Source organism: Poecilia mexicana, unplaced genomic scaffold (assembly GCF_051168715.1).
Source record: "Poecilia mexicana isolate PSO_F unplaced genomic scaffold, ASM5116871v1 scaffold_7, whole genome shotgun sequence".
Classification (NCBI taxonomy): Eukaryota; Metazoa; Chordata; class Actinopteri; order Cyprinodontiformes; family Poeciliidae; genus Poecilia; species Poecilia mexicana.
The window spans coordinates 18,471,545-18,498,081 of record NW_028263376.1 but is presented as its reverse complement, the minus strand read 5'-3'; the positions used below and the strand labels follow the sequence as shown (position 1 = coordinate 18,498,081).

The 26,537-nt window shown below is 37.7% G+C and overlaps 1 protein-coding gene across 1 annotated transcript; it reads right to left on the bottom strand.

Annotated features, from left to right (window-relative positions):
• Positions 1 to 1,240: 1,240 nt before the first annotated feature.
• On the bottom strand, positions 1,241 to 16,588 carry nt5dc2 (5'-nucleotidase domain containing 2). Its single transcript, XM_015009934.2, has 14 exons — positions 16,127 to 16,588; positions 13,179 to 13,363; positions 13,001 to 13,075; positions 11,267 to 11,322; positions 11,033 to 11,126; positions 9,237 to 9,365; positions 7,952 to 8,012; positions 7,757 to 7,859; positions 7,537 to 7,638; positions 6,467 to 6,548; positions 6,276 to 6,362; positions 5,155 to 5,295; positions 3,371 to 3,435; positions 1,241 to 2,348 (listed from the first exon to the last, which is right to left on the bottom strand). The coding sequence occupies exons 1-14, from the start codon at positions 16,503 to 16,505 to the stop codon at positions 2,087 to 2,089; spliced, it is 1,821 nt and encodes a 606-aa protein (XP_014865420.2). The 5' UTR covers positions 16,506 to 16,588; the 3' UTR covers positions 1,241 to 2,086.
• Between the last annotated feature and the right edge of the window lie 9,949 nt (positions 16,589 to 26,537).

The following is a 26,537-nucleotide window of genomic DNA, read 5'->3' as shown; positions in this document are numbered from 1 at the left end:
CATTTGTTGCTCACTGAAGTGAAGCTTCTCACCTAATTGCCTGATTTCCAATCAATTACGTAGAAGAGGTCAGCTAGCATGGAGAGAAAAAAAACTCAAATGCAGACTGGAGTCACAGAAGTATGAAATGCAAACACCAGTAAGTGACCAATTCACCTTAAATCTGTTTCCCACTCATCTAGAAAGCTGCTTGATCTCATTATGTGTTAACTATTAAAACAATGTAGAATAATCATTAGTTGGTCAAGTATGATGGGTAGATAAGATTAAAAACTGTCAACCCTAAGTACATAATGCATTTAGTTATGCATTTGAACTGTTCTTTAACAGTTTTAAATGTTCAAATGATTCATGAACATGCAGGTGCATCTCAATAGGAATATTATTTCAAAAGTTCCTTAGTTTCATTAACATAATTTACTAGGTGAAATACATTTTACAATTTAATTACAGATTTAACCTTTATTTCTGTTAATTATGATTTCCACTTATAATGAAAACTCAACATTTAATATCCTATAAATTTGAAATATTGCAGAAGTACAATGAAAATAGGCTTAATGAAAAGTGAGCTTAGTAGCAGCTTGAAGTAAAAAGTTACTTTTTAAAAACATGTTTGTGAATAAAACAACTGAAAGTTTCTGCTGCCACCGTAGACAAATGATTGTCTAAAGAGACATGGAGATATATTTTATTATTAATTAAAAAATGTTTGGTAATTCTTTGCCTTTTAAGCCAAAGAACACTGGTGGTGGCATGCTGAGGGTTTTGTTGAGAACCACATGCTCTTAAGCAGTAAATGTAACTACTTATTTTTTATTAACGACCATCAAAACATCTTATCCTTAAAAAAATTCTGCAGCTTTAAGTATCAAGATCTATATTACTTACAGAGAGAGCCTGGACGGATGGTACTTATTAAATTAGTTGATTTATTGCAATAACGATGCATTTGCGATATATTGCGCAGACCTAATTTATCGGCAGGTTTGTAGAGGTTCTATATTTTTGGTAGTTTGTGAAATATTGTTTGCAAGGCATTTTATGACTAACAGGTTGCTAACCAGTCTCAAAAGTATACACAATGACTGAAAATATCGATAAATATTCAAAAAAATAATTGGTGTGTGAAACATCTTGACGTGCTTTTTCGTCCGAAGCCAAGCATTCGGAGCCTTCCGTGGTCGGTATAAAAATAACTACGACAAAATGGGGATTAAAGTACACATAAACCACTCTGTTAGCTGTATGCGTTTATTGATAACTCCCATCACAACAAATCTCACACTGCATCAAAACAAAAAGAGCAACAGGAAGTGCACAGTTGGTTCCAGAACGGCGGGACAACGCGACAAAAAACAAAACAGAGTTGGACCCAGACCTGTGTGGTTGTTTTGGTTAAATTAGCAGCAGCTCCTGTAGGTTAGAAACAGCCACAGCCTTCGCTCAGAAACATTTCACTCACCCAGCGCTAAAGTGTGACTTGGCAGCAGTACTCTGCCCGCCATCGTCTTCAGGTAGGCGGCTGGAATCGAATGAATTTCAAACGGAGACTACGTGAGCAACGAACGGGCGCTGTGCTGCCTAGCAACCGACCGACCAATCAGATTAAAGAAATCACAATCCATATGCAAATTACTAAACGGTTAGTTTCCACTCCATGCGCCACTGAATATGTTCAACACAGTGAGGTATTTTGTTCATTACTGCGCCTGTAATTACACGAAGAGCACAGCACGTTGGGGTTAATAAGGTAAACACAGAATTACAAAAGATTTTAGTCCTTTATTTGTTGTAGTTTGTGCGATGCAGCTTAGTATTAAACAGCTTCCCCATTCTCACCAATCCTCTGTCAATCTTGTACCACATTTCATTGACACGCCAACTGTAGCTCTACAGCGCCCTCCAGTGGACTCAGTGAGGAGGTTTCCTCTATGAGTGAGCAGTGTCCAGTGGAAGGCTTTGTGCAGCACCTTCTTGGATAAAAACAGACCCTGTTAAAAGGAACTAAATGCTCCGACTACCTCAAGTGTTTGCCACTGTGACCTAAAATGTGTCCAAAGAGTCAGTGGGGAGAGCACAGCTCTCATCGAATGCTGGCCATGTCATCCAGGTGGGGCGTCTTCATGCAGCCGGTGCACAGCTGATCCATCCACAGGGGGGCTTCGTGCTGGAGGGGCGTGCGGCGGGGATAGAAAGTGTATGAGGGGTCGTAGTTCAGCAGGCAGCTGAGAGAAGCCATGTAGATATCTGAGAATCGGCTGAGGCGTCTGGAGAAGTAGGTGGGGTTGTGGCATGTTCTGAAGATGCTGCCAAACTGAGGGTTAAACAGGTTCTTCGTCATCACCCTGAGGGAAACAAATTCGTAAGAGAAGTTAATACAAATACATGCTTATACTCGCCTTTAAAGACATTTCCTACTTGTTTATCTTTTTATTAGGGCATGATTAATCTGAAAAGTTTAAACGTTAATACTGTATGACGCAGATTAAACTCGTTACCTATTTTGACCTAAAAGCCTCTCTCTTGGAGGGTTACCTAGTTCACAGCAGCGCGGTCTTGTACTGCGCTCAACAACGCAGAGTTGCAAACTTGAGTGAAAAGATAAACTGCAAGAGTCAAACTTGTATTTTCAGTGGCAAATTTCGCTTTAAAGAAAAATCAACGCATGTTTAGATAAAACCAAGCTAGTATGTAGCCTACTTTTTGCAATGATGAATAATAGTATATTTAACATTTGGAACAAAATCACTACTTTTAATCCTTCTTGAATATGAAAACTTGGAAATTTGAGATTCTTCAGACACGGTTAGTTTGAAATATTTTCAGAAACATTTTTTTAAAACGTCCATATTTATAGACTTTAAGCAAACAAAGTCAAGAAAAACATTTTTTTTAAAAACGTGATTATGCACAATAATCACATCCTACTTTTATAGGAAAAGTGTAGTTAGGTCCCTTTTTATTATGCTATCACTAAATAACATCCAGTGCAACTAAATTAATTCAGAAGTTACTCAATTAGGCTAATCAACTCTTGGTGTTTTATTCAAGAACATTAATGAAGGGAAAACCTAAAACGAAATGACCGTCCACATAAACGAACAACTCCTGAAAGCTAAACGGTAATCAGAATGGAGTAAAGAGGCCAAAAACATTCAGTTTATGCCTGCAGCACGACATCACTTTGCATGCAGACATCACAGAGCAGACTAGATGTATAGGGTGACACAAAAGGCTATAGAAAGGATTGTTTTGCATAGGGGCTGAACTTGGCAACAGGAAGCACTGTATAGACTATCAGAGTTCAGTGGGTTTACTGGGCTTACTGGGTGGAGCTTCAGATTAAAAGACTAGTGTAGAGACTCACCTCAGTTCTTCTCTTTCTTTCTGCCATTCCAGAAAAACCTTTTTGGAGGCTGGGTCACGGTGTGTCTGAAATGTTACAGAAGCGTGCATTCAAACATCAAACTGAGGCAGTTCGGCAATGATTATTTCTGTCACGAGAAAAGTGTTATCTCATCTTTAGCTAAAGATAAAAATGCAAACAGTTGTTGAATGTGGAGTTCAAAAGGTTTCACATGATCCTGCAGAGGCATGTAAACTGAAGTTTTGTCTCTGAAGGCATCTCCTCCATAAGGAAAGGTGACAGAGTTCACTTGTGTGTGGCGGCTTCCTAATAAGTACTTCATGACTTTGTGTCTGTCTAATTTTACTCAGTGTTGCTTCTTCTCCTTTGCAGCTGCCACATGCGTTATGTCTCGACTTCAAAGAGAAATCGGTGCACAGCTTTAGTTATGAAAAGCTCAAAAAGTCAAGCTTATGTATCATGTATTTGTGAAAATTTGCAACTTTTGCTATAAAACCGAATCTGATGGAAAGGTTGGATGTCTCAGAGCAGGGGCGTCAAACTCATTTTTATTTGGGCCATATTAAAAATCTGAATGTTCTTAAAGGGCCGGTTGTGCCAGAATGTATAAATAAAACCCATTAAACTGTTAAAATATCAATAAACATCTGTTTATTTCTGCATTCAATAAGTGTTTCTTAAAATGAAATACTATTGAACATCTTTTCACACTGATCAGTCCATCCAGGACTGTTTTTGTGTTGTTAATTTAGAAATATTCATGATATTTGTGCTAATATATGATCCTTAATGTAACATTTTTATAATTGCCGTACTTGACATTAAGTAAGGCTGAGGCAGCAGTCTATTAAATCTAATATTTTTGGCCAATTTTGAGAAATTTGCAGTAAAAATAAAAAAAGAGGGTTATCTGTTGATTTTGTGTGAATTTTGCAGATTTGTGAAAAACTGGAAGGACTTATTGATGTAACTTGGAGTCTAGAGGGCCACATAAAAAGCTACGGCGGGCCAGATTTGGCCCCCAGGCCTCGAGTTTGACACACATGTTTCAGAGAGTGCAAATTTAAATAAATGCTTTAAAAAAATCAACATTCAAAGGGGCAAGATGAGAAAATATATTGTGTCCTTTTCTCATAATGCAGAAAAAAACAGCCATAAATAAAAGATCCTAAGAAAAATAAGTGATTATTGTTATTTTGTCAAATTCTTCTTGCTGTAAATGCAGACTAGTGGTGAGCCCTTTACTGCTACCAAGGTCTACTGCAGATCTAAAATATTACTAATACTGGCAGGTGTCTACATCACTGAGGAGATTAAGTGATCAAGCGTTTGAAGTAATTTCGTTTAAAAATGCTCAGCACGTTCCCTGTTGTGGACAAGTTTAGACAGCAGACAGACCTGCTCAGAAGCCGAGCCCTGTTAGGCTGCAGATTATAGCTTTGTTATAGTTGCTGAGAGCAGTTTGGCTTGTTCTTGTTGGAAAAAAAAAAAAAAGAATGTATGATTCTGGAAAAAATATGATTTTTTGCCTTTTAAAAGAGGAAAACGTTTGTATTAAGATTTAAATGCTAGAACTTCCTGACTCGTTATTTCGTAAAGATTCAAAACAAAAACTGCTTATTGGATTAAGAAGATTTTACTGTAAAAATCTTTGGCCTCGCTGCCTGGAAATGTCTGTTCAAGTTCAAAAGCGGCTCAACAAGTGTTGGAGATTAGTGTTTAGTCAACAGAATCGTGCTTGTAAAAACATTACATATCTGAGCGAACTGCTGTTGACTGCTCACCTGAAGCCGCTCCATCAGGCCGGTCAGGGCCTGCAGCCAGGTGAGGGTCACAGCGTATCGGTGCGCGCTCACTATTTTGGTTTCGTGCTCCAGTTCTGGGACGATGGCTGCGGTGCGCCAGCCGTGTCGCAACATCAGATCCTGCGACACAAAAAAACAAAAGACAGAGAGGTTGGATGGACTTTCAGTTTTCTTATCTGGCTATGAGCAGAGGTATTTTAAAATGTTTGTTTTTCATTAGGGAGAAGCAACAGTGCAGAGAAGTTTTATCCACAATAAATAATTAACTCTGAATAATAAAGAAAAGCAACAAGGGAGGAGAAATTACTAAAGATATATAGAGCATAAAATGGATTTCTTTATTTTATCAGTCCTGCTACTTCAGGTTTAAATATTTAAGTGGCACTAAAAACCAAAATGATGTTGACCGATGTCATTATCTGTTTCATCAGTGCACCGCATCTGACCATGAAACATCTACGGTCGCATGCTTGTACTTCTGGTTTGTTGAGTCTAAGATGTCAAGCTCTAGATTTGCCACAGTAGATATAATGCTGATCCTGTCCAAGGTGCAAGTAAACGTCTGAGGTTTGATCTGTTCATATCCACTCATTTCAAATATTTTATTAAGAAATTAAAACATTGGCATACAAATAATGTTCCATTCTCTAATTTTTTGCAGCCAGACTTAAAATGAGACTGAAACCTTGTAATACTTCATTAACATTTCAAGAACTCTAAATGTGCAGATAAAAAAATAACAATCTGAATGTTATAATTTCTCAGTTAGTCAAAGAATAAAAATATAATTGTCCAGAGATACATTTTAATGCTTATTCTGCTAGTAAAATCTGTTTAAAAAACTGCACAAAGCTGACCAAAATGAACAAAAATCTTCTTCAGAGCAACGTTAAATAAAGCAAAGTGCTTTACTTGCGTCTTCAGGTCACGTTGGCAAGACTCAGCAGCAAATGCTCTAGTGAAATTTCCAACTTTGTGTTAATCGCACACTGACGCCACCGGATAAATTGAACACAGGAGCTGAGTCACGTTTCCCCTAATGCTTAGTCATAATGTGAACTTTTACTGAGGGAAAAAAATCAACAAACTTTCATACTCACAGCCAAGTCGCTATAAAGATGGTCTCCAAAGTAAAGAACCTTTGATCCTCGCCATCCGGTCAGTCTGAGAAAGTCAAACAAGTTACCCTGAAACACAAAACACACCAAGTTAACTTACAAACATACAGTTGCAGCATGGTGTGTAACACACCTAGTGTGTGAAACCGCACACAGACAGACGTATTACTAACTTGTTTATAGATCTGCCCTTTGTCCAAACGGTTGATCTTTTCCCACCGCAGGTCTCCGTTATTATCCAAGCGCCTGAAAGGTCTGAAACAAAAACATGTTGCTGAGATCATATTCTGAAACTAAAAGCAAAGCAGCAGAAAACAGATGTGAGTGTTTTGCATGTTCTCTTTTAGTTTTGTGGATTTGATGTGGTGTGCTTGTTTGTTCAGGTTCTATAAATGTATTCTTCTTCACAAAAACTTCTATAAGCATAGAAAAGAAAAATATTTTTTTTGCATTGCTATCAGCTAGCTTCCATCCTTCTATATCAGTAATAAAAAATTATAAATACACAGAATGTGTTGGAAAACGGTGAATGATATTTGTCAGGCTAAAGTGAACAATGACGGAAGTTGGAAATAAATAATGATTTTCTTGGCGATTGAAAAACAAACACACAAAACCAGGTTTGTTTATTTATTAATTTTAGAGTTTTCGTTCTTTCTTTCCTTTTACCAGCAGCTGTCGATTAAACTGAGTGTTACAACCTTGACATGATTATGCGAGTCGTTTTACCAAGAAATTGATCCGAAACGCCGTGAAAATGGTCGGATCCGCCTCTCTAGCTGCAGTGCGCTCTCCCGTCACATCAGAGCAGAATTTCTTATGAAACTTCTTATAAAATCGGCCCTTTTTGAAACCAAGTCTCTTATTGAAACTTTTCTGTAATAATTTCTGATAAGGAATATATATGTTCCATCATTCATGGGAGAGGGAGACGCGTTACTGTTTTCAATGAGGTGTAAGCTAAGAAGCTAAGGGTCAAAGCGCATGCGCATTTGGTGATATTTTAAGACCACAGCGCCATCTCGTGGCCTGGCATAACAACTACAGCTGGCTCAAGATAGCGCCGTTTAAATGTGGAACCTTTTCCGAATTAAAAACATCCGAAAATATCAGGAGTTTCCTGGCAAAGGTTTCGTATAAATGTAGCCGGTTCGAGGCTACAATATGGCAAAATATGAAAAAGTTTACTTTTAATCACTACTTTCCGAATTAACTTTAAAAAAAAAAAATAGCATTTACTTACTTGATACAGTCAGTGAAGAAGTGAGGTTTATCTGCCTGCACGATAACAACATCAAAGAAGTCTCTCCAGTTTTTCCCCACCATGTGCGTCATTCCTTTATCCCTGCACAGAGAGGAAAAATACTGCATAACAACTTGCAACATGGCATTTTTTATAGCATTTCCTTTCCTGTGAGTCACAATGGACTGAAGCAGCCAGAGAGCTCAGGGCTCAGACTTACACAAAGCTGAAGGGACTGTTGGTGATGAGGAACAGCTTCTTCCCCTGACTGACCAACCGATGAAGGACAGCATCCGTCTCTTCCTTTCTCAGAATAAACTTGTCTGTGAGAGAAAACAATGCAAAGTGTGGCTGAGTTTATGCAGCAACATGCAGGTTAAGAACTAAAGCAGAAAAGGGAGGAAGTTGCTCTTACCGAGGTCTTGCATGATCCACTTGTACATGTAACCTTTGAGATGAACCATGCCAATGGCTTCCTGCGGTGCAAAAACAAATTTGTTTATATTCTTGAAGTTTTTCGCATTAAAACCACAAACCTGAGTACAATTTGTTGGGATTTTATCTCATAGATTACAACAGAATATTCAGAGCAACACAGAATCAATAATCGAAACATTACATTTACTTTATTCTTGTACGACTTTACTGTCGTTATATTATAATTTTATTCTCATAATTTTATTAAAATTTCTTAGTATGGCATGACTTTGTGTTTTTGTGATGTAAAGCACTGAAATAAAATTTGATTTGAAGTAATGCAATAATAAGAACCAAGTCATATTTCAAGAATAAAGCTGAACAAGAATAAAGTCATAAAACTACGGGAATAAAGATATTACCCAAATAAAGTTATAACAATATGAGAATAAAGTCATAAAATTACAAAAACATCATAATATTTGGTAATAAAGTCATAATAGTTTGAGAATAGAGTCGTACAAGAATAAAGGCATACATTTAAGAGGATAAAGTCATAATATTAGGCAAATAAAGTCATAACAACATGAGAATATAGTCATAAAATTCAAAAAAGTCATAATACAAAGAGAATAAAGTCATAATATTTTGAAAAAGTCGTAATATTACAAGAATAAAGTTGTAATATTCTGAATATTCTGGTAATGATTCACTGTTGTGTTCAAGGTGACATTTAGTTTTTGACCTCAAAGTATAAAAAAGCTCCATTTTGGTAGGAGACCATCTTCTACATGCTGACTGTGTCTCCTGTATGTCTTATGGCAAACTTCAAACGTGACCTTTGACCTTCCTTTCAACAATGGAGTGTGGTTGTAACGAGACCAAATGCAAAAAGGTTCAAAGGATATGAATACTTAAAGCATGAACTGCATTAAACTTTAAAACAAGCTGATTTTGGGATTCAGAGCGTTACCTTTAGGAATCCTTCAGTGAGCTTTTTTTTTTTTTTATAGCTTTTCTCTGGGTGTTCCCGGAAAATGACACGTCTGTAGCTAAAGAGGAAAAACACTCATTGTTCTTGGCTTTGCTCGTGAATGTTGCCACAGCTCAGCAGATTCCTGAGCCTCCAGCTGAAGGATTACGGGACTGGATGTGAAAACAGTCACATACACACTCTGCCCTGCTCTGCCCTGTCCAGTCCTGCTCTGCCCTGTCCTGCCCTGCGCTGCGCTCGCTGCCAGCACTGAATGAACTGCAAGCTGAGGAAACGCAGAGGAACTCACAGAAACATCTTTGAAGAGGTGAACCGGGTCATACTCGATGTCGTTGGCAATGAAGAAGTCATTGGCGACGGCCAGGAGGGTCATCTCTGGGATGGAGAAGATGTCCATGAACTGCTTCACCTTTGGTCCCTGCGAACAGGAAGAAGTTATTACTCGTTTTAGGGATGCACGATATTATCGGCCGATGTTAACTGTAAAATTTAACATCGGATATTCTGTCACAATAACTCCCCGATATAAAAGATGTTGTTTTTTATATGACCAACCAGTGACAATGAATCCTGCAGCACAGCACAACGTCAAACTGAGTGTTGTCAGTCTTAGAGAGCAAATGTCATGAATAAATTTTAAATTAAAGTGCAAGTTGAAAGTGTTGCATCATTTCCAGTGTTATTTTTAGCATTTACATTTGGTAGCAGACTAAACTGACAAAGATAATGCAGTATTTTAATTCCACAGTAGAAAAAGACACATAGTTTAGGTAAGTAGGTACAGGAAAAAATATCGGTATCGGTTATCGGCCAAACGAGTTTTAGCATATCTGCATGTCGGATATCAACCAAAAATCCAATATTGTGCATCTGTAATCTATTTTATTTAATTTTTTTATTAACTTAGGGTTCCAGCTAGCAACTATTTTAATAGTCAAATATTATGGCGATTAATCGAATAAATAAAATTGGCACATTCAGCAGATTTTTCATTTATTCACGTCAACCTTTTTATGCAATATTAGAAGTTCTTTAAAAGATTCAAATAAAACATTTAAATCCTTTTTTAAAATAAAAAACAAAACATTTTATTGCCTGAAATGCAACAACGTAGCATTCTTTTAGCATACACTTAATAATTTCTAGTAAAGGATGAATCTGTAGCTAAAAAAATAATCACTTTCTGCTTGAATCAGTACACTGTAGGTCTGATTTGTTGATTCATTTTTGGATCAATTATTTTAAATGCAAAATGTTTTTATTTTATTTACAGTTTTGGGCTAATTAAGTTGTTCTTTCACCAAATGACCTTTTGCTATGTGTTAACTGTAGACTTCAGTTAACGATTGATTGATTACTAAACTAGTTGACAATTATTTGAATAATCAACTCATTACGATTAATCTGATTAATCGTTTCAGCCCTAAATGGATTAAGATAAACATATTAGTCACTATGAGGCCTCGTTGTAAACAAAGGAAATGAGATTACAGCCGCACAAAAACTATTCTGTTTAAGTTTATTTACAAGCTGGATTAGGAAAAAGTTCCATGCAGGCATTTAAAATATCTGGCCAAAGAACATTTCACTTGTAATTGCTCTTAATTGGACTCATGTTGGCTCAACTTCCGTGACAACTGCCACGCTCAATGAAGATTTCTGCCTCTCCTGACTGCGTGCAAGTCGGAGGAAATCAAGAACACAGGAAATCGTTCTAGAGAGTACATCAGAGATGGGAACGCTGCTTTCCAGCTGATTCATCACGCCAATGGGATAAACAAGATCCCCAAAGTTAGGATTTGGTCTTATGCAATGCTCCAGGCTGTCCAATATCCGAGAACACCGCCAGATTACATCCTCTGCTTGTTAAGCAGTGGCCAGATGAGATTATTATTGTTATTTTTCTGCAGAATCTGCACCATGGTGAGCACAGTGCCACACTAAACCGATTACGCTTGAAAGGCGCCGCAAGAAAATCCAAAAACAAAGTGAAGTAACTGGAACACATGCCAGCTGTTGCTCAAAAGTTGTTTCGCAACTGAGGAAAACAAACATAATTCCTTAAATTAAAACACTCCTTCTAACCTTTCCGTAGAATCCACTGTCCTGCGACAGCGGGACGTGGAAGGTCCCACCGTAGAGATAAAGGACCTCATCGTCCGACACTGGACTCAGACCCCTGAGGGAAGCAACATTTTTGTTTAGAGGATAATATTATCTGACAAAACAAACTAAGTTTTGCCTGGCGCAGCAGGGATGAAGACAAGCAGAAATAAATCAATGTGTTTTATTTAGATGGAAAAGATCGGCAGCTCCTACCGGTACACCGTTCCTGGCTCAATGTAATGGAAGGCATCGATTTTCATCAGGAGTCCCTACAGAGGAGGGGAAAACGGTTTCATTTGAACAAACAGAGAATTTAAAAAAAGTTATCTACTATGTGGATTAAACAGGGTGGTGATGATTATGACTTACAGCTTAAAATCTTTCATCAATATCAAGGAATTATTTACTTACAACAAGCCTCTATATCTTTCTGAAAAGTTACTTTTGAGTTAATTTATCTTATTTCAAGAGTAATAAAATATGCACTAGAAACTAGACCAAAAATAGTTGGTAAGATTTTGTGTTTTTGCAGTGTGGAGTAGGAGTTGGCGACTTGGACTTCAAATGTTATCACAATATGCTGTGGTAGTATTGTGATAACGATAAAAGTGACAATGCGAATTATTTATTGATGTTTTAGGTAGCTGTATGGTTGTGTCTGCAGCAATCATAGCTTCACAAACACAAACACTGCTCATACAATCCTATTTCTAATACGTTTCAGTCACATAAAGTTTAATTTGTATCATTAAGCTTCTTATAGTGGCTGAATTTAATCACACTTTCATATTAATTTATATTTATTGATATTTTCATTGGAGAAAACAGTAAAACTAATAATTGTTAATTGTTAATCAGAATTTATTGTGACAAAAATAAATCCAAATTCTTATCATAATAAATAATTTATCATGATAAATGATATAACGATACGATAAATGTCCCCTAGCATGGAGGCATTAATCTGATAAGCCGGTGTTACTGCAGCTAAGCTAACAGAGTGCAGGTTGCTTTAACACCAGATGTACAAGCTGTAAAATTACTTTGGACTTGATGAGGGTATTGAGAAACGATTGTTTGCTGGAGGCATGGACTCTGTTTTAATTGGATTAGATTTCACCCAATCGCTGACGCAGGTTTTCCCCCAGTGCTTTATAAGCCTGGCGGGCCACCAGGCTTTATTTGTGCCCCCACCAGGCTAAGTGGTTTTTTTTTTAATGTTTGCATTTTTTAAGACTTTATAGTTGGTGTTCAGAAATTAATCTTCCAATAACACATAATTATCAAGTGAGATTTTCAAGTTTCCTGTCAACTTTAAACATTTTTAAACTCAAAAACACGACGGGCCGCTGGATGAATGACTGCCCTAGAGCCCAACCACCAGGCTTAGCAAGTTTTCTGGGGGAAACTTTAGTTTAGTGTTTATCCGTGACAAACATAATGCGGCAACAACGCTATGAGGCTTTCTGGAAATTGTGAACTGCATTTTCGTCTGTGCTTAATATCATTTTAAAGAGACTTGAAAATGAAATTGGCTTGGCTTCCACAGTTTTTCCTTTCACTAAACCTTACATTAACATGCTTGTATGTAGCACTTTGAACAGCTAGCCTCTCTCGCAATGACCTTTTGTGGCCTTCCCTTTCTTGTGTATTTTTTGCTGGAGAATTGTCAAGTCAGCAGTTTTCCCCCTGACTGTGAAAGCCATGACATGGCAATAATCACTTATAAAATTTCAGTTTTTACAAGTAATATCGTGTCTGTGAAACCTGTTTTTTCACTGGCTGCAAGGCAAAACATGCTAAATTAACAAAAATAAACAATTGAAATAATGCATAATGAATCTGACCTACATGATAAAATTAGTGAAATACATTTTTATTATATTCCTATTTAAGAAACACCTGCATACACAGATTTTTCTGCAATAGTACATTTAAAATATTCACCTTTTGGATGTCATAGTGAAGACCTCGGACAGTAAAGTTGGGAATGTACTCATATTTTGCAATTTCCTCAGGATACTGCAATGCAGAAACACAGAGTTCATGAATTAACTCAACTTTAAAACCTGCTTTATTCACAATTTCCTTCCTCTACAAATCTGCTACCGTTTTACTTCAATACCTTAAAGTGCTCAATCAGGAATCCTTTAGCTGTGTCGTAGATCAGCGTGTTGAGCGCGTTGGAGTACTGAGCCAGCGTGTAGTCGTAGTCAAACCCGTAGATGTCCACTTCCTCCAAGCTGACCTCGTTATTGGCGTAGATCACCGAGGAGTTCAGGCTTTTACACGCACCGGGAGGGATCAGGTCTGAGCAGAGAGAGACAGATGGGAGACTGTGATTCAGTTCAAATAATGACACATCACATCAGACGGGACAACAATGACTCGAGTGAAGAGGGAAAGAAAACGCAGCGATTACGTGGGGAAGGCTAGGATTAGCAGCGGCTGCTGATTCTGCACTTCTGCAGAGAGCGAAGAAGTTAAACTCCTGCTGCTGTTTTCGTTCCGGCCGGGGGCTGGCGAGCTCGGCGGGGATTGCGTAACCTGCCTGCAGTTCTCAGATGTCAACTGACTCTTGACCAAACCAATTCAGCCCAAAAAGAACATTCTGTGCACTGAAATGTGCGGCTGAAAGCCACCCCTGAACGCCTTGTAACACAGGTTACTTCTGCTTTATCTGCTTCCTGCCCAGCGCGTTAAAAAGCCGCGACACATTGCGAACAGATTAATCTGTTTGCATTCGGACAGTAATGCCCCCGCTGACACTATATCAGTCGTGATATATGTGGGAAAGTGGGTCATGACCTTCTCTCCTGGGACAGTTCAATGAGCGCCGCAGCTGGGCAGCAGGCGTGCATTCAGCAACCCTCTGGCCGGACGCCCTGCAGCTAAAAGCGCCTCACTTTTCATGCAAAAACACTCATTCTTCACAAGATAAAAATCTGTAAAACTGTAATCATGAAGGGAATGCATGACTGGCTTTCAAGTTGAGAATCTGCAGCAGAAGTCGGCGGCTGAGAAAACTTTTTTTTTTGTGCGTCAACATTCAGAAAGGCAGCGTACCAAGACAGGAAAAACATAGTGTACCCAGTGGCGTACTGGTACTGTACGTACTTCCACGTTCCACTGTAAACAGTGTTACAGGCACATTACTTTACGTCAGAGCCAAAATCTAAAATCATACATCTAAAACCACATGAGCATTTCTGCAATAATGTAATAATGAAGCTCTTATAGATGGAATAGCAAATCTAAAAAAACCTGCTATGGTCCTTTTGAGTTTTACTGTAATTAAGCAGTTTTGTTTACTTTAGAGTGTGGTTGCAATGAACTTCTACTTTGTTTGCAGATCTGCTAACAATTGCAGCCAACCCAATGTAAACAACAACCCTATAATGCAAATATATTGTGCAAGTTTCAAACGACAGCTATTTTACCGCTAAGAGGCAACGTAGCACAACTTTGCAAAACATTAAAAATAATATTTGTGCAACAGAGTTCCTTGCGGGTTTCTATGAGAGAAGATGTTGATTAAGGTTAAAGTGTTGTAATCAGACTTAAGTTGACTCCCCAGATATAAGCCTCTAACATCAAATACCAGGGTTTCCTCCAGTGTATTATAAGCCTGGCGGGCCTCCAGGCTTTACTTGTGCCCCCAACAGGCTAAGCATTTCTTATTTATTTAGGTCTTTTTAAAATGTTAGCATTTTTTAAGACTTTGTAGTTGGTGTTCACATATTATTCTTCCAATCTTTTAATAAAACATAATTATCAAGTGATTTTTTTAAAATTTCCTGTCAATTTTAAACATTTTTTAACTTGAAAACACAATGGGCTGCTGGATGAATGACTGTCCTAGCAGCCAACCACCAGGCTTAGCAAGTTTTCTGAGGGAAACTTTGTAATACAGTTCAAGTCAAAATCATGAAACATAAATCCTGGGTGCAGACATTCCTTATCAAACTCAAGATTTTTGTTGCAGATCTTCCCTTCTTCCTTGCATTCAGCTAATCAACAGCTGACCAGTGGCAGGTGGTGCTCCTGTAATTTCAACCTCACAGTTTCTCATGTTTTGTCAGGCAGCAAAATATTTCCAAACAGTCGAAAGAGTTTGACTTGTGAGGTGAAAGTGCAATAAAGCTGGCTGGAATTGCTCAGCAAGACACAGAGCTGCAGCTTGGCCACAGAAAACAAACTAAATCTCTTGTTGAACGGATCTGTTAGACAGAACTACGAACTGTATCAGCTGTGAAGATGTAATTTTTCTTTCCATAACTCCAACCTAGTGCCTATCTGCTAAAGATGAAGCAATCAAACCTTTCCAGACCGATAACAATGTTTTGGTTAATAAATAAAAAAGTAATAAACTATGAAGTATACTGTGTCATAGAGGTAGCAAATTTAAATCCAACAGAAAATTGAGGGACTACAATATAATCCAAATTCATGCATTAAAGCAAATGCACACAGTAAACAAAGAATTTCATTGTGCAGGGAGGCTACCACACATGTAACACTAAATAATTGATCTGGAAAGCATAAATCAGAGCATGTTTTGTCAACCTTAATTAATTTTTCATTATTATCCAACTGAACACAGTTGGGATGATGTGTTTGTAGGTATACAAATGGTTGGGAGTTTCTAGAAATGAATCCAGGAGGAATAGAGTCCTGCAGTGTGCCAGTGGTTTAAGACACACTGGCAGAAGTCAACCAAGCATTATTACCACATAAATACTCTCAGTTACATTGATTGGTGGCTAGTGGTTCATATATTGCACACATGTGGATAAACTACAACACAAAGTGACTGTTTAGGTTTATCTGTGACGGTAGAAAATAATGCTGACTCGTTGTAAACAACTTGACCTCAGAGGTGACCAGCTGCATTTATGAACGAGTATAAATCTGCAAAATGAGGATGCAATATTGGAATCCTCAAACGTACAAAATGTCCTCGCTGGCTACAGATAAACATCTTCAATTGCCTGGTGACGTGGACAAGGGGGTGCCTGCTTTCCGTGGGGTGGGCTGGGGGTTGCGAGGACAAAGGGGGGATCCTGTGCTTACCGTAAACCAGCCGCTTCAGGTCGTTGTAACGACTCCACAGGAACGACGTCTGGTCCATGGGCGCCGCGTTGGACGTGAACGAGCGTCTCCTGACGCCGCTGGCGCCCGGGGCGCCCACGGTCTCCTTCAGCCTCTTCTTCTCCCCGGTGCCGCATTTGTGCGGTGGCTCACTGGATGACGGCGCGTCGCTGCTGCTCGGCCTGTCCGTGTCCGAGCTGCAACTTTGCCCCTTGCTTTTCTCTATTTGCTTCGAGCCCGCGAGCGCCCCGCACGAGGTGGACAGTCTGTTCACGCGTGGGGGTCTGGCGAGTGGAGGGGTCCTGTTGCCCCGGGCCCACAGTGTCCGTGTCAGCACGGTGCCCACGCTCTTGAAAGACATCTTATTTTCTGCACGTAGGCATGTAAACACGCCTCGGTCCTCCTGCTGCTGCTGCCTGTGCTACTGCAGGATTCAACTACCAGCAGCATAAAAACAAACCTCGCTCGGAGAGGCCACGCCCACTCAAAACCCCCCACTCGTGCCCCACTGTGGAAGGGGAGGGTGTCTTATCGCTGCTCCTATCATAAGCACTGACATCACCGTTAAGCTGCTGTTTACCCCTGTTATCTGAGTTACTGAAACAGCGGTAAACAGTGGTTATAGTTTCTTAATGTTTTCAGGAAATGCCTCTTTAAGCGTGGTGGCGCTTTGCTTTCAATTCACTTCAGTTCATTGTGTTTTGCCGTGTTGCTGAAATGTTCGATACAAAAAGGCATCACAGAAATGCGTGTGGAAAAGAAAAAAAACAAAATATGGATACATTTCTTTAAGAAAAAAAGAAAAAATATGGATACATTTCATGACAAAAATGCATCTATAAGGAAAAGGAAAAACAAAATACTTTTCTTGGCACAAACACATGTAAGTTTATTACAATCCATTGAGATTGTAAATGGAAATTAACTGAAGAAAGCTAATGCTAAAACTCAAACACTAACTCCTGCAGATGCTCTGCACCCAGTCTCACTGAGTTTGAGCTATTTTGGAAAGAATTGCCAAAAACCTCATTTTCTAGAAGAGCAAAGCTTCTTTAGAGATAGTCTTCTGCATCCTGGCTGTGCACAAATGGGCGTTGCCATAGATCCTTCCTTCCAACAGCTGCTAGATTCTTCCTAATATTTTCAAAGCATCTGGTTTTATCACAGTTCCTCCAAAATGTATCTGACATGTGAAAAGAATTGCTTAATTACATTGTGTAGCAGATTCCAGAAGCTCCAGCAGAACTAAGCACATGTCTGAACTGGGTCACTGTGCTCCTCTGAGCTGAAGGCTGCAGACATAATTGAAACTCCGTGAGTCAGGAGAGAAATGCACAGACTTAAGCAGAGCAAAGGTTCTGTTTCCAGAAACAACCATGCATAAAAAGTGAGTTATTTGCAAATACTCCAGCTCTACATTGAGCTTAAAACTGTAGGATTTATTATTTTAATGACAGGTAGCTCTTGTCAGCTGCGCATGTGACCAGTTGAGATAACGCGACGTTTATCTGCGTGTTTCATCACCTCCTCATCTCCAGCTCAGTGAAATCTCAGAAGAACAATAGTCTGGTGAGAACAAATAGTTCTTCAGTTCCTGTTAAACACATGGATTTCAGCTGTGCAGCTTTCTAATTCTCTCAGAGTTAGTAGGTGGAAGGTCACTGCTGCAGGAGGGCCGATTGTGCACATAGACTATTTTTACTCCTCTCTCTGTTTTGTGGAAATATGCAAAATGTTTTTTGGTTTTGTTTCACCAAAACAACACAAACCTCCTACTGAGACAAAGATATTATCGGGAAAACATGTGCCTTTCCAAAATGGAGGCTTGTCACGCAGGATTATTGTGGCCTTCGAATGCTGCGCTGCCAGCAGGAGACGCCATGTTTTCTCTTCATATTTTAACATAAGAACAACTTCTGACTGCATGGAGCGCATCTCAGAACTTCATCTTATTTCTATTTGTGTCTGGGTTTTGACTGGGCCATTCTGTCATTTTTGCTACGATCTAGACCACATGCATCAAACTCGAGGCCTGTGGGCCAAATCCGGCCCGCCATAGCTTTTTATGTGGCCCTCTAGATTCTAAACTAAACACTAAATGTGCTTAAATATTATGTTATCAATCAAATCAATGCAGTTTTTATCTGTTCACTGCCAAATTATAGCAATCAGTCTCTCCAATTTCTTGCAAATTATCGTGGAAATTCATGCAAAATCAACAAATTTTTTTGCACTAATATGTAATTTGGAGTTTATTGCAGACTTTCCACAAAAATTGTCAAAAACTTTCACACTTGTACTAAACATCTGTCTCAGCCTTAATTAATGTCAGATTACAGTCCATTATCTATACAGCGAGTACTAAAAAGTCAAATTTACCATCATAAATAAGCGCAAATATTTCCAAATTAGCACCGCAAATACTTTTTGCTGTGTAATTCTGACTGGTATTTACTAATTCAACAGTAAACTGTAATAATTGTCTTGAAAATATTTTTTGTTGTTATTTTTTAGGTTTTTCTGTGTTAGTCCAGTTTCCCCTGTGAATCTGTCTTCCCTGTTGATTGTTCCCAGCTGTATCCAGTTCCCTGATTACCTTCCTTGTGTATTTAACCCCACCTGTTGTCTTTGTCTGTGTCGGATCCTCATCGTGTGTTATCCGTCGTGTTATGTTGTCAGTCTGTTTCCCTGTGCCGGCTCTGTTGGACTTTATCATTAAAACAAATCATCTTCATCTACACCTGGGTCCTGCACCTTCCCTCACCTCACCAAAAACCTTGAACCATGACATTTGTAAAAATCACAGCTTCTACTGTGATTGAACTGTTCATATATAATATACATACAAAATATACATTTCTGGAAACAAGAGGCTGCTTAAAATGATCAATTTCTCTGGTTTTTACTTTTTATATGTATATGTTTGAGTAAAGTGAACATTATTCTTTTATTCTATGAACTAAAGACAACTTTCCAATGTATTTATTTATAGAAAATGAGAAATGGACAAAATAACGAAAAATATCCAGAGCTTTCAGACCTCAAATAACGCAAATAAAACAAGTTCATATTGATTTAGAAACAACAATACTAATGTTTCTAACTCAGGAAGAGTTCAGAAATCAATATTTGGTGGAAAAACCAGGAGGTTTTCATTTTGTCCAGAGTTGTATCCAATGCAATATTAATAATTAAAAACCACGATGCAGTTTTTCTTGTATTCTTTCTCAAAATGTTCTAGAAGAAGTGGGCGTTGGCGCTCATCCTGATTACATCATCAGGGTTTGGTCACTCTTAACTGTGAGTCCAGATGCTGTAATCTCAAATGTTTACTTCTGTCCAGGACTAAGTTTTACCACGAGATGGATTTAAACTGTGACAAGGCTGCGTTCAGAGCTCAGACCTTCACAACTGGAAGAAATTACAGGTTCAGCACGGCAGCAAACAAGCACCAAACCACCGCAAATAATTCCCAGCTTCTGGTTGAGGTCTAAGACACACCACCAGATTAGAAACTTGAAAATCAGCTTGTCGTTAACAGTTTACCAGGACAACCAGCAGGAATGGGGTGAGTGAGGAACTAAAGAGTCTTCCTGAGACCTCTGCCTTTCCCTCCTGAGCTCCTGGACTTCATCGTAACTCAACCTGACCGCCTTCCTCGCATACTTTCTCCACGTTTAAGAGAAGCAAATAAATGCCTCTGCCTTCACCATGAGCGATTCATTAGAGAGACGCCACAAGCAGCAAAAAGCTGATTCTTTCATCCACATCCCCCATTCCCTGTAAAATCATATGACTTAAAAATCTGACCTATTTGACCTCCAGCAAAGCTAACCCCTGTGTCTTTTCTTTCCTCTCTTGAACCAGAACAAGAATCCAGTTTCATGGACTTTAGCACTAACTTCAAGACTCTCATCCCCACCCCCGCTACCCTCTCTTCCTCTTCTTCTTTTTCCTAAATTTCTCTGCACACAGCAACAGCGTGCAGTCCGTTTGATTGGCTGCAGCTTGACATCACAACTCGAGTCCCACGCCTCCAGGGCTCCAGTCGGGCCAAACAAAACAGATTTCCTCTGACCACTCCCTGCAGGCACACAAACTTCTTAAAACCCTCTGCAGTCCATAAAGACGACAAGCTCAAGGTGTCGAGCCTGAAAGCTGTAAACAGCTGTGGTGGTTTTCTGTTGTTATAAACAGGGGCAACAGATCATTCAGTCCAACCGCAGACTCTGAACTCATGCTGGGATTTTTAAGAGCTTTAACTGAACTTGGAAACATGCAATAGAAAAACACTGCAAAAACACAAGATCTCACCGGGTATTTATGTCTTGTTTTGAGTGCAAATATCTTAGAGCACTGAAATAAGATAAAACTAACCTACAGATCACTTTTCAACAAGAAATAGGAGATTGTTTTAAGTCAATAATTCCATAATATTGATTAACTAACATAACATTGGTCTTATGAACTAAGGTTAAAAAACAGTTCATATAGAGCTGGAGCTTGTCATGTACTGCAAAAACACAAAAGTATTTTTAGTCTAGTTTTTAGTACAAATATCGTAGTATATGTGAAATGAAAGAAAACTAACTTACAAGTAACTTTTCGGCAGGTAAAAAGAGCTTGTTTTAAGTAAATAATTCCTTAATATTGGTGGAAAAAGTACTTATTCCATTGATATTTCATCTAACTTATAACCAGACATTTTTCCCATGTTATAAGTGAAATAATCTGCTAATGGAATAAGTACTTTTCACCAATATTGAGGAATTATTGACATAAATCAAGCACTTTTTATTTGCTTATTAACTTACAATTAACCTTATTTGAAAGGTTAATAGTAAGTTAGTTCGATCTTATTTCAAGTCTACTATATTTGTGAAAATACTTGGTGAGATTTTGTGTTTCTGCAGAAGCTCCAGCTCTATATGAACTGTTGTTTAACCTTGCTTCATAAGACAAAGACCCCAGTATGTTATAGGCAGCAGCCCTGTCACATGTCTCAGATGATCACAAACGACATACTGTTGCTCTGATTTAAAGATGTAATCAAGCAGAAGAAAACCAGACATTAAAGGAAATCTTTTACAAATATTTATACTTTGAAACCAGAGTTGGTAGAAGCGAGTTACATTTACCTGAGTAACGTTACGAAGCTGAAGTTGGTTTCCAATTCTAGCTTCCAATAGCTAAAGGGCGATTCCACTTAATTTTTCACTACTTTCACCATTTTTGGCACCTCTTTCATTACTAAAACTGCTCTAATTAAAAAACTACAACTCCTAGACACTTCAAACCTGGACTAGATTATTCTTCTCTAATATCAGAATATTTAGAGTCATGTTTGGGATTTGTGAAACTTTTTTCTGATTTGTGAAACTTCAATAAATGTTGATTTTACCACTTTTTTGCATCTGGATCACACTAGAACTGGTCTAATTCCAAATCTACAACACCTAGACTCTTCAAAACTGGATCAGATCATTTTCAATTAATAGCAGAATATGTAAAACCATGTTTGGGATTTGTGAAGCTTGTTTCTGATTTGTGAAACTGCCAAAAAGTGTGATATCACCACTTTTTTTTTTTATCTCGGTCACACAAGAACTGCTCTAATTGGGGCCTGCCCATAGCAACGCATGGCAGGCACCTATTGTTCTACACCCAATAGAATGTCTCTTTATTATTTATTATTTATCTTTATTATTGCGCAGCAAGGCAGTTCATTAACATTAGCACAAACATTAGCATTTCACTGCCCCCCACTAGTGCACTGCCTTGCGCGCATTAGCATTAGCCTTTTACCTAAAATAACCTATTTGTTAAATTTCTTAATTATTTGCCATGTTTAGTATACTGAAGTCAATGACAGTATACTGCCATTGGTTTGAATTAGCCCCACATACTAGGCATCATTAGCCTAGTATGTGGGGCTAATGATGCCCCACATACTAGTCTTCATGCTAACATTAGCATTTTGTCAAATTTTAGTTTATGCATTAATTTTAACATACTGAATGGTACAAGTACAGCTTAGTCCACATGCTTCTGACTCTCCACAGGTTATTGACTACATTGAAGCTTTCTTTAGCATTAATGCTAATTTTTAGCATCAGAACGCTGGGTCCAAACCGACGGGCACACTTTGGCATGCCCCATTTAAATTTCTTCAGGAATTTTCTAGTTCCAAATCTACAACACCTAGACTCTTCAAACTTGGACTAAATTATTCTGCTCTGATAGTAGAATATTTAGAATCATGTTTGTGATTTGTGAAACCTTTTTCTGATTTGTGAAACTTCACTTAACAGACCCCTGCAAAAGATCTGTCCTTCCAACAGCCATCACCATCTACAATAACTATTTGAAAAAATTAATGAGTTACACCAACATTTTATTTCCCATTGGGATTAATAAAGTGGTTTTGAATTAGAATTGAATTTGAAAAAAACTGCATGGAACATATAAGAATAGTAATCTGATCTTTAGTGAAGTTTCACAAATCACATAAAGGTTTCACAAATTCCAAACACGGATTAAAATATTCTGCTATTAGAGCACAACAATATAGTCCTGGTTTGAAGAGTCTAGGTGTTGCAGTTTTGGAGCTGGACTGACCAATATCCAAAAAATGTCCGAAATCAGCCTTTATTGAAGTTTCACAAATCAGACAAAATTTTCACAAATCACAAACATGGTTTTAAATATTCTGCTATTAATAGATAATTAATTAATCTATTCCAGGTTTGAAGTGTCTAGCTGCAGTAGTTTTTTAATTAGAGCAAATCTATGGTGATCCAAATGAAAAAAAATGGTGAAATTCGAATTTTACTGAGTTTTCACAAATCAGAAAACTGTTTCACAAATCCCAAACATGGTTTTAAATATCCAGCTTGAAGAGGAGAATAATCTATTCCAGGTTTGAAGAGTCTAGGTGTTGCAGTTTTTTAATTACAGCAGTTTTAGTGTGATCCAGATGCCAAAAATAGTGATTATCAAACTTTCTTGAGTTTTCACAAATCAGATAAAGGTTTCACAAATCCCAAACATGGTTCTAAATATTCCGCTATTATGGCAGAATAATCTGGTACAGGTTTGAAGTGTCTATGAGTTGTAGTTTTTTAATTAGAGCAGTTTTAGTAATGAAAGAGGTGCCAAAAATGGTGAAAATCAAACTTTATTGAGTTTTCACAAATCAGAAAAAGGTTTCACAAGAGAAACACAAGAGGAAGGTTTCAGGAGAGGAACACAGCAGACCCTGATATGGTAACATTTTACTATGATTAAGTTTCTTATTGTGCTTTTAGTAGACTATATTGGTTTGATTATTTGCTTATTTAATGTATAATAATATCAGCCAAAATAATACAAATGATCATTTAAAGAACAAATCATATATTAGATTAACAGTAAATACATAAATACTTCATACTTTGAAAGGTTTATTAGGGCTTTCTGTATGTTTTATTTTGAAATGTTTATATATTTTATGAATTCCTTGTTCAGTGGTCATTAATGCACCAGGCACAGACCTGCAGCCCAGGGGAACCAAAGAAGTTATACTAAATAAGTGTATTATGTTAATACTCAGTGGTGGATTTTTTTAACTTCACAATTTTACTTTAACAATAAATTTAAATTATAGTGCTGCAGTTTTAGCTGCTGTGTGGAGATAGGATCACACTTTCCATCTGGATCTGCAACCTGAATCTCTGGAGACACATGTGGCTCTTTGGCTCACTTATTATACCAAATGATGAAATATTGCTGTATTTTTTTTTCTTTTTTGTTTCATTCCTTTTCAAGTGTTGCCATGGAAAAATACTGACTGGTCCCTGTGGTAAATCTGGTCTAGAACCAGCCTCCAAACCTAACTCCTTATTTATATAAGTATTTTGGTAATACTCTGTAAAATATCAGAATGTTCACATAACTTTTATACTTTTAGTTGTCTGAGGACACATTTTGAATATTAAATCAGGTGTTATGATCAGTTACCAAAGACTTTTTACACTTGAACATATTTAAAGTATATACTCTGACTGGAGTACAGTTTTGGGGCACTCTAACCAACCTCTATGCATTAATGATTGCTCTATGGATCACTTTTTAAAGACAAAAAACTGCCATAAAATAATGTCTACCACTGCAGCGGACGTCCCACCCCATGAGAGTAGGACGACGCGCCGTGGTGGCGTCCCTTGTTTTGATTTCTGAAAGATGGCAACCCTAAATGTGTCTGGAAACACTGCACAAGAAAACCCAGACCAGATAACTGAAATAGATCCACAGTAATGATGCTGAATGATTATGAATGAAGCTGATTGTTCCAATGTGAAGCCTTGTATAACTAACCCATGAACTAAAAGTATGTCCCATCTTCAGGATTTTATCAAATCCTTCTGCCTGAATACAAAACAACTTCCAAGAAACTCTAAATCCTGATCGTTTCCTTCAGATTGCTGCGATTTCATTTTAAATTTGCCTTATCTCTGATGTGAAATTGCTCTAACTTGTTCAGCTCAAAACGAGCTCTGACGAAAAACACGCTCATCTTGGAATTGCTGCTTAAATGCAAACCCACATTGGAGCGAAATAATCCACATCAGATTAAGCAGCTTAAGCTTTAAATATGTCTTAGGAATTTTATTTTATGCTTTAACCTTTGCCTCTTTTAGACCAGAGATTATTACTTCTGTTGCTCTAAATTGAGCTTTGTATTTTTTAGGCTGCTGAGGTTTTTGTTATTACTGATACTGCTAGTGTGGCCCCCCAAAAATCTCTATCATCAATCAGCTGTAATACATCAGCAGTTATAGCTTGATATGTTGCTGCCCTTTATTCAAAAGCTGGTTCACTAAAGCTTTTAAATAAGTGTGTGTAGAGCAAAACTTACACACACTTAAGTCTCACATTAAGGGTTTTAAAATTTCTGTAAGAAAAATTGTTACATCTTGTTCAGTTTTCATTTTTCATTAGTAACAATGAACATTGTTAATAGCATTTTAATAACAATAAAAATCGTTACTAATGTTTTAGTAACAATTTTTATTGTTACTAAAAAAAACTGTTAATGAACATTGTTACTAACATTTTCATACAGAGCATATTTGTACAGAGAAAATACATTTTTGGATTTATATCCCAATGAGAAATACTCTGAAGTTAAAATGAAGATATTTTTACACACTTGGGCAACATGTAGCAAAACATCAAGAGTAAACATGAACATTTCACTGGATTAACTGCCAATCAGATGATTAAATGGATGTTAATCCTTCTCCTCTACTTTTTAAAATCTTGTTTAAAACATTTCCTCTGACTTTCAAATTAGGATCGGATGTCAATGTATGGAAATATCGGATCCCAATCAGTTTGATTCAGTATTAGTTTTGTTTTATTATGCCTCTTTCCTGTTAACATTTGCATATTTTGTGCATATTGTCTCTCCTTTATCTGTTGTGCTTGGCTATTCTGGTATTGTGCAGCACTTTGGTCAACATTGTTAGTGTTTTCAAATTATTTTCTTAGTGCGGTTGTTACATAATGCAAGACAAGCAAACCCATGAGATTTAGGACACAAATATTTCCAAAGTACCACAGTTATGAAAATTAGGGAAAACTTGGACATTTTTGCTGAGGTCAGCTTCTCAGGAAAACTGTTCCTTAATCTAAACCTTTTTTCCATTTCAGACTGGAACACGGACAGCAGAATAATACTTTTCTAAAGGATTGTGTGAAAACGGGAGGTGCATTTTTCTCACAGAGTAAATGGTGACTTCTTCTCTCTTTACAGGTTAGTGGGTGGAAAATCCACCTGTGAGACCCGCTGATTAGTTGCTGAATTAGGCATGGGAGGCGTAACCACAAGCAGGGTAAGCCTTTAACGCTCTTCATACAGAAAGATCTTGTTTCGCAGACATGTTCCTACAGCAACCCAGAAGGGACAAAAACCAAACAAACACTGGTTCTATGAAGAGCCTTTAACATTGTTTACAAAACCAACTGCCTTCATATTCACCTCTAGATGAGGAAAGCCTCTTAAAACAAATAATACATTCTTTATTAAAAGTAACACTGAAAATTAAAATTCACATTAAATTTGAGAAATGTGAGAAAACCATTTTTAGAAATATTTTTATCAATATTGGACATTTCACATGTCTGTAGCACAGCGAGACCTTTGACCTTTTTCTAATTTTCCTTTACCACTCCACTGTTAATTTGATCATTTGTTTTGGATCTTTATCCTACTAAAAGACCCAATTACCTTTACATTTTCCTGGCCTTTCAAAGAAAAACACCCAAACAATAAGTATACGATTATCTTTTTATTTTTTTTTCATTTTTATCCTCTTTCATGCCAAAACCACCCAGAGTGTTTGCTGCTGAA